The sequence below is a fragment of the Vitis vinifera genome, chromosome 9 (genome assembly GCF_030704535.1).
Source record: "Vitis vinifera cultivar Pinot Noir 40024 chromosome 9, ASM3070453v1".
NCBI lineage: Eukaryota > Viridiplantae > Streptophyta > Magnoliopsida > Vitales > Vitaceae > Vitis > Vitis vinifera.
In genome coordinates, this window is record NC_081813.1 from 20,431,285 (window position 1) to 20,439,551 (window position 8,267).

The 8,267-nt window shown below is 34.2% G+C and overlaps 3 protein-coding genes across 3 annotated transcripts; 1 reads left to right on the forward strand and 2 right to left on the reverse strand.

The window, feature by feature from the left end:
* The first annotated feature begins 1,584 nt into the window (after positions 1–1,584).
* LOC100853428 (ACT domain-containing protein ACR11) lies at positions 1,585–6,713 on the forward strand. Its single transcript, XM_003632862.4, has 10 exons — positions 1,585–2,112; positions 3,353–3,410; positions 3,505–3,642; positions 3,840–3,934; positions 4,681–4,765; positions 4,877–4,936; positions 5,703–5,758; positions 5,970–6,075; positions 6,173–6,241; positions 6,463–6,713. The coding sequence occupies exons 1-10, from the start codon at positions 1,967–1,969 to the stop codon at positions 6,523–6,525; spliced, it is 876 nt and encodes a 291-aa protein (XP_003632910.1). The 5' UTR covers positions 1,585–1,966; the 3' UTR covers positions 6,526–6,713.
* A 120-nt stretch (positions 6,714–6,833) lies between these two features.
* Positions 6,834–7,290, reverse strand: LOC100854354 (protein YIP4a). The gene is made up of 2 exons (XM_003632872.4): positions 7,198–7,290; positions 6,834–7,094 (listed from the first exon to the last, which is right to left on the reverse strand). The coding sequence occupies exons 1-2, from the start codon at positions 7,288–7,290 to the stop codon at positions 6,834–6,836; spliced, it is 354 nt and encodes a 117-aa protein (XP_003632920.2).
* Positions 7,291–7,304: 14 nt separating this feature from the next.
* On the reverse strand, positions 7,305–7,736 carry LOC132254329 (protein YIP4b-like). The gene has a single exon (XM_059739738.1). The coding sequence runs from the start codon at positions 7,734–7,736 to the stop codon at positions 7,305–7,307; it is 432 nt and encodes a 143-aa protein (XP_059595721.1).
* Between the last annotated feature and the right edge of the window lie 531 nt (positions 7,737–8,267).

An 8,267-nucleotide genomic window follows, 5' to 3' on the forward strand; every position in this document is an offset into this window, starting at 1 on the left:
GTTTATATGCAAAAAGAAAATACAATATAAAGGGCTTGTTTGGCAACAACAGTTTTTTATTCTCCAAAATAAAAAAATTAGGCAAATATGTTTGACAACCAAAAATTATTTTTGTTTTCTATTTTTGACAACAAAAAATAGGATGTTTTCATAAAATGTCTTTTAGTTGTTTTATATTATTTTCATTTTTTTTGTTTTAAAAAATAATTATAATTATTAAAAATGAAACACTAAACATAAAAATTATTTTTAAAACATATTTAAAAATATTAAAAATAGGTTAAAAATATTTTAGGTTTTCAAATAAGCTTTTTTTTTTACAAAACATCTCATAGCTATTTTAAAAAACAATTATCAAATAGATCCAAATTTGCTAAAGCCTAACATCCTTTTCATTTTTTTTTTTGTCTTTCTCTCATACTTTCTATCTCCCAAACAAAGACTAACACTTCATTTGGATATGGAAAGATATAAGGAAATGTGCAAAAGAAAAGTAAATAGGGGAAGGAAATAAGGTGAAGTAAAACTAAAAAAATTTAAAATAAATAATTATTTAAAATTATTTCATCATTTTATCTTCTAAAAAATTTTCCTTATGCTTTAATTTTATTTTATATTATCTATGATAGACCAAATAAAAAATTTAATTTTTTTGATTATTTTTTCTCTTTTATTGATGCTTATTTATACTTTAGATTTTTTTTAAATTTTTTTTTATAGAAATTTACATAATTTCAAATTCTTCACTTTTTATGAGGAGAAGAAAATGAGAAAAAAAAAAAAAAAAATTCACAAAACATATTAAAAATTTTAATTAGGATGAAGACTATTAAAAAAATAAAAATTCCTAGGTATTAAAATAAGACCTTTAACCAACATACCAATATTCTTTAATAACAAAAAAGATTGACATCTAATATTTAGGTTATATTTGGTTTTTGAAAATTTTGGGAAAATATAAAGGAAAGAAAAAGTAAAAAAGTAAAATAAAAAATAGATTAAAAATCAATAAACTATTTTAAAATATTTTTTCAAACTCATTTAACTTATTTTTCTCTATTATATAAAGATTAAATAAATTTAAAATACATAAAATTTTAATTAATTTTAATTATATTTGATTTTCTTTTATATTTTCAATAATGAAACCAAATATTAGAAACTATTTTTTTTAGTATTTTTTTTTTCTTTCCTTAATGCTTTCCGGAAACCAAACTTAACATTAAGGATTGGGTTTCGAAAACCAAACATTGCATTAAGGATTGGGTTTCGGGAACCAAATATAGCATTAAGGATTGGGTTATAGTGTGGAATAGTATATTTTAGTATTATATTTATACCTTTATTTGAATGAAATAATGAGTAACATATTTTTTTTCCACTTATAAATATCAAAATTTTTCTATAATTGTTAAAAAATCACAAAAAAGAAAAAATTATTATTATTTTTGTCATATTACAATAAAACATGTTTTTATTTTATTTTATTTTTAAAAATAAATTTAATATTTATTATCTATAAAAGGAAAAATATAGTTAAAAAATATTGATGTGTACTTTTTTGGAGATAATAAATAGCCCAACCCTCACCAACAATTAGGAAAAATCCACCTAACCACTCAGCCTAGATCTTAGAAGATGTGGCCCCTTCCAGAGACGAGTCTTGGCTGGGTACGAAAAGGGGAGATATGGTGCCCATCCCTGACCAAAGGTGTCACTGTTTTCCAATGGATGGCAAAGATGTTGCCAGCATCCATTCAGTTGCAGATGATTAGATAATACAAATACATGATAAAAAGTGTCACAAATCTCATCTCTCATGACTCATGTGGCATGGCTGAGATTCCTAGGACAAAAACCCCCATACCCAAGCTCTTTGTTGACCCTTTGAAGTGTTCCTCTTGAACCCCTTCTGAATTGAGGAAAAAAGTGTCAAATTTTTCTGGGTTTGGTGCAGAACTTGCAAATGGCTTTGCCCGTGGCTTCTTCTGGGTGTGTTGGAGTCAACTCCAGTCATAGCAGTCTCAAGGCCCTTGAAAACCCTCTGCTTTGCATCTGTAGAGTCTCCTTTGGATGGGATTTCCATCCTCCTTGTGTTCCTCTTAAGGGAAGGTATGCTAATTTTTTTGGGCTCTTTTCTGGGTTTTCTTTTTGATGTAATGCTCAGTTTTGAAGTGTAGTTTCCTCCATTTTCTGGGTATTTATTGTTTCCCTTTTTAATTGGGGTTTGGGTATTTACTGTTCTGGTTTAACGACTTGGATTATATTGAGGATGGGTTCATAATTTATAGCACTATTGTCATCATGTTGATGAGATCTTGTGTGTTTCTATATTTGGCTAGTGGATTTTGGTAAAAAACTGATATAAATGCTGGAAAAGATTAATAACACACCGATGTTTCTTTTTTCTTGTATGGGTTATGATCTAATTGGAAGTATGATACTCAGTAGGATTAAAGTTTACAATTATAGACCATTTTTGTGATTTTTTGATGAATTGATGCAATAGATATTGATGGATGCACGTATTTCAAGAGATGGAATCAATGGGTGCTATGTCTTTGCCTCCCTGAGCCTTGGTGTTTTTCATGAACTTGACTGTAAACTGCCTTGTGCTCCATTATTGAAAAATGCTTGCCTTTTCATATCATATCCCTTGTCCTAAATTTGACTTTGGAAAGCCAGAAAATTGCAGTCAGCTGAGAATAGTGGCTGACTGCCTTTGGTAGATACTGTGTTTTGGAGATTCCTAAAGCTGAATGGCAAGCCCAATGAATAATATGATACTGTCAGTTTCTTTTTGGTGTTTATTTGTGGATATAGACGTAAATGTAGAGAATGGGTTTGTGTTGCTCATCTATTGACTTTTTGTGATTGATGGTTCCGAGGGTGAAACAGAGTTTGAAAAATGGCATATTGTTAGAATAGTAAATTTTTGTTGGATGTTATTGGTCCATGAATCTGGTTCATCTAGGTATCAAGAATATCTTATAAATGTGTTGATGCTACATTTAATAGTTCTTATTTAAGTTGCATCTAAAAAATATTTATGATTCTTTAATATAAGAAAAGACGGATGGTTATTGTTTGCTTGTTTGAGCATATGCTATTTCATTCTGTAGATGTAAATATGATCCTTGGAATCAAATCAATATGAAATAAAAATTACTACGGTATCCCCCAAATGGGTTTTGGCATACTTGGATACAACTATAGGCTAGCTCTCTTTTGTTGATTGGATAATTTTGGTTTATGTGCATTTGTTCCATTTGGCATTGAGAATGTGTAATATGTCTAAGTACCTTACTCTTAAGTCATTTCCCTTACTAAAGTATGTGTGGTTTGCTTTCAGGCTGTCCTCTTCCGTGTCTACAATCACTCCAAGGGCATCATCGGCAACAGCTTTGAAGGTATCAAATGATGCCAATTTATGTTATGGGTTGTCGTTGAGTGTCAAATTCTTCTTATTTCTTTTTGTCTTTGGTTGTTGGACTGGTGGAACAGGATGGGAAACCAGATGGAAATTATGATGATACTGATGCAATTCCCACTCCCAAAGTTATAATAGATCAAGACTCGGATCCAAATGCAACTATTGTGGAGATAACTTTTGGTGATCGCTTGGGAGCGCTTCTCGACACTGTATAATAACTTTTACATTTCTGGATCAGATATTTTTGTTTGTCTAATTTTTTGCTTCTGCCATTTTATTGACTCATACCCAGAAAAGGAAATTATTGGTTCTGTGAGTTCCTTTGTCTTTGGCTCAGTTTGAGTACCTTTATCTTTCTACAATAGGATTTCTGATACATCATCTAGCTTTTTTAAATTGCTTGCAGATGAATGCACTTAAAAATCTAGGGCTGAATGTTGTTAAAGCAAATGTCTTTTTGGATTCTTCGGGAAAGCACAACACATTTGCCATCACCAAAGCGTAAGTCCGTGGAGTAGAATTTAGATGCATTTTTGCTTCAATTCCCATATCTATCAATTCTTTTCTTTCATTCCACCTTGTTACTGATATCTCCCAATTTTGTTGCTAATGACCATTTTTTTGTTTTACCTATTTTTCTGCATTATAGATATGCTTGTTAAGTTCTCTAGCATCTATTTTTCTCTGTTACTGGAATACTGCCATTTTTAAGGAATTTTCTTCTTGACTCTCCTTAAAAGATACGATATTAATTTTTAACGAGTTAAGTACATTTCATTTTACTCGGAAGTTTAGACCTCTGTCATTCTCAAACCTAAACCTCTATTAGCTTATCTTAAAACTGAATTTCCTTAGGCTGGAGATACTTGAATGCATTAACTAGACTCTTAAACTATAAAAGCACCTCAAAGCATAGTGATATACTTCTATTGATGATAACAAAAATGTGGTATTTTCTGGAATTTACATTGCAAATGTGTTTTTCATAACACAATATGCCTCCATAGTTGAATGCCAAAGTTTTTAAAAGCATTTCAGATCAATTCATGTAATGTTTGTTTTCCAATGGTTCTAGTCGATTTAGACCTGGTCCTTGTTCCCTGAAATGACTTTGCAAAAAGAATTTCTGAAAATATGATTTACCTTCATATTTTGGACATTGTTTTTTCACAAGCATTTTAAATGAGGTTGTGCGATTGATGTTTTCTGTTGATTCTGGTCAATTTAGTGCTGGTCGTTGTTTGCAGTGATACTGGTAGAAAAGTTGAGGATCCTGAGTTGCTTGAGGCAATTCGTTTGACGATTATAAACAATATGCTTCAGTATCACCCGGTATTCCTTTGTAAATATTTGTTTCTTGGCTTGACATGCCCCTTGATAGAGATCTCTTGTAAGATTTGCTCTCTTTTTAAGTTTCTTAAATTTTCTGAATTTGTGGTCCAGGAATCAAGCGAGCAGTTAGCTATGGGAGTAGCCTTTGGAATTACGCCACCAAAACAACAGGTTCTGATTTTATTTTTCATTCGTAAAAATTTTACTTACCACAATGGTGGACCATTATTGTTGTAAGACAACACTTCACCCAGAATAATCATATTATGATGTTTAGCCATCAGTTGAGATGTATGCTATCATGTGTGTGATATAAGCCACTAGCACTTGGTAATGAATGCTGCTTTCTTGGCACACACGTCTGCTCAAGCACTTGCACTTATGTGTGTGGTGCTCTGATGATTGTTATAGTCTGTGAACTTCATCTCGCAAAGCTTGCATTCCCAGCCATGGGTATGGTGGTTAAAACATCCCTATTGAGGGGCTTGGCTCCATTGTCTTCTCTATTGGGGGTGGTAGGCTTTGAAATTTATTGGTAATAAGAGATATAAGAGAATATTTCTCTGTCAATCAGTTTCTGCCTTCCATTTACATGTACATGATTTATAATGGATCGATTCGATATCCATCAAAGATAATATGTCAGATTCCCAATAGTGACCTTGATTTGAGAATACACTGATTGCTATTTCTTTATTCTGTAATTTACAATATATGTTCCAATTATCAAGGGAGTGTGTGAAAAAGGGATCTCCCTATTGGATTTTGTTTTGCTTTTTAGAGATGAACTTTTCACTCTTTATTATGCATCCCAAGTGGACAGCAATCACATATCCACTCAGACTTGCACTTCGTTGCTGATGCAAACATTTTCTTTCCCTTTAAAGATGGCATTTACTTATCCATGTACTTCTTCTGTTGTGTTTGGCTTCATCAGGTTGATGTGGACATAGCGACCCACATAAGTGTTAATGATGATGGTCCTGACCGAAGGTAATGCTTGTTTTGTTATATTTCGCAATCTGATGGGACTTGTGTTTTGGTTTATTTCTCAATATGATGGGACTCTTGCCACCTAATCAGTGCCCCACATTTGAAAATAATTGTTGAGGTTGAAGCCCCACATGACACTACCCTCCTAATGTTGTGGGGCAATGCCTTGATCAGCAGGCAAATAGTAACTTAGTTCTTATCCTTGTTGCAGCTTGCTTTATGTGGAAACTGCAGATCGCCCTGGATTACTGGTGGATCTCGTAAAGAGCATCACTGACATTAACATAGATGTTGAATCAGGAGAGTTTGACACTGAGGTAATAGTCACTTTGTACGTGCTGCAATTTTCAGGTCTTTAAAGGAGGATAGCCCAAATTTACTAATTTGTCATCAAATTTTTGTTTCCACTTCTAGGGTTTGTTGGCCAAGGCAAAGTTTCATGTCAGCTACCGCGGAAAAGCCATCATCAAGCCTCTCCAACAGGTAAAATTAGCAATCAGAGGGGGATTCAAACTGTCTTCCAAGGCCAAAAAACAGCCTTGCTAGTCTAATAGTTATGATTGAAGACTAAAACTAGTTAAGATGGTTAAAGAAAATACAATATAACAGAGTTGAGTTTGGTAGTCGAGCTGAGCTGAGGGTTGGTTTTGTTTAGGAACATTCATCTCCATGTTGCAGAATTTTAACACTACCAAACTTGGCAGGTTCTTGGTAATAGTTTACGGTATTTCTTGAGGCGACCATCAACAGAGGAGGCAAGTTTTTGAGCCATTCTAGACGAAATCACCTTCAAGACTGATTACAACTAACTCATTCCAAGGATCATGTGATTGTTGTAGTCATTGCCCATTTTTAAGTATATGTGGAGAACTCTACAATAAGAATCTTCTTATAAAATAATAACTATGTAGACTGTTGATTCAATATGAGTGCAGGCCTCGATGATTATGGTTCATCTGTGTTTTTCTTTCAAATTAATATACAAAACAAGGATCATCTACGAGAAGTACACATGCTGCTAGTATACATGCTGCTAGTGTACATGCTGTGTTGGTTGAATCAATCTTTGTACAGATTAGCTGGTGGCGATGATCAGAAAAGCGACAGAAACATACATGAGGAGGAGAGGGTAAAGGGCGAGTGCCTTTCTCTTCTGGGTGACAGCAGAACTGATGAATGGATAGGCAGCCCAAGAGCTCCAGAACATGGTAACAAACACGGCAATCATCCTTGCTATGAAATGGCCTTTGAACAGGCAAATCAGGGCTCCTATGTCCAGAGGAAACAGGCAGTAGCCCAGAAGGCTGAGGCTTTGGAAGAAGATTATTTTCCCTCCCTGTTATTTACAAGAATGAAGGTTACATATCTTTTGTGTATGCTTTTCTTCTCAAAACAAATGGTGAAAGCTCGGGTCTGCGAAAATATGAAAATCTACATACCAGGAGGAGGACGTTCAATGTAAGAACGATTGCACCGATTCCAAGCAGTGCAAATGAAACAGCAAAAATTTCGGACTGGAAAATAAACGACATAGGTGGTCAGAATCTCACTCAAGATTCGCCATTTCTGAAGGTATGGTACTCACCTTTTTGATGGATGCAGACCAGGACAAGGTGAGACCGAGGAAGATGACAAAGAAGAACGGCCCCCAGAGGTCCCAATCCCTCAAGGCCTTCCCGGGGTCTTCACGGTGAGGATTAGGGAACAAAACAAGCTTCAAATTGCTCAGAATTCGCGATAAGTCCCTCTGTACGGTTTCCCAGACCGGCTCGGTTAAGGTTGGTGCAACAATGTTGTGACCAGGTGGAATGACAACCGGGCTAGGGCTGGGTGTTGGAGACTTAGCGTTGGATGAAGCAAAAGGCAGCGATGAATAGGGGAATGGCGGTGTTCGTGGACTAGACCGCCTCGTTGGTTCCAGAACCGCCTGTCCAACTTGACCGGCGCCATGGAAAGGGTTCTCAAAGTTGTTTTCCATGATACATGGAGGATAAGAAGATACAGTTTTCTGGGAAAATCAAAGTATATATGGATTATTTTATGTCAGAACCCTAAAAGAAATAAGAAAGTAAATGGGAAAAATAATAAGAATGGGGAAGATTGAATCATTGATGATGAATGGCGGCCATGAGAAAATAGAGGAGGAAGGAGGGAAGGGGATAAGAGAAAGATGGACGCAAAGGGGGTGGAGAAGACTTGGCTTAATTAGTATTCATGCATGGATTCATGGAAAAGAGTGATTGGAAGCCCAATTTTCGGACGTATACCCTCTTTTCTTCTCTTTTCATTTTTCACCACATATCCAAATTTTCTTTCTTTTAAAAGGGCAAGTAATTTTTTTAAAAAGAGAATATATATATATGCAAAATCTTAATTCTATTTCTTCTCCATTTTTTTTCTTTTTTTTTCTTTTTTTCCTGATCATTTTCTTCAGAGGTAAACAAAGAGGGTATTTTGATAATTTCATACATAGAGTTTATTTTTAAAAAACGAAAAATTGAAAGATTGA

Excerpts from the sequence above, each read along its gene's own strand:
- LOC132254329 (XM_059739738.1), bottom strand. The coding sequence starts at position 7,736 with ATGGAAAACAACTTTGAGAACCCTTTCCATGGCGCCGGTCAAGTTGGA.
- LOC100853428 (XM_003632862.4), top strand. The coding sequence starts at position 1,967 with ATGGCTTTGCCCGTGGCTTCTTCTGGGTGTGTTGGAGTCAACTCCAGT. Across the intron at positions 6,076-6,172 it reads CAGGAGAGTTTGACACTGAG|GGTTTGTTGGCCAAGGCAAA; the intron begins GTAATAGTCACT and ends TTCCACTTCTAG. Across the intron at positions 6,242-6,462 it reads TCATCAAGCCTCTCCAACAG|GTTCTTGGTAATAGTTTACG; the intron begins GTAAAATTAGCA and ends CAAACTTGGCAG.
- LOC100854354 (XM_003632872.4), bottom strand. The coding sequence starts at position 7,290 with ATGTCGTTTATTTTCCAGTCCGAAATTTTTGCTGTTTCATTTGCACTG. Across the intron at positions 7,095-7,197 it reads CATTGAACGTCCTCCTCCTG|GGAGGGAAAATAATCTTCTT; the intron begins GTATGTAGATTT and ends TGTAAATAACAG.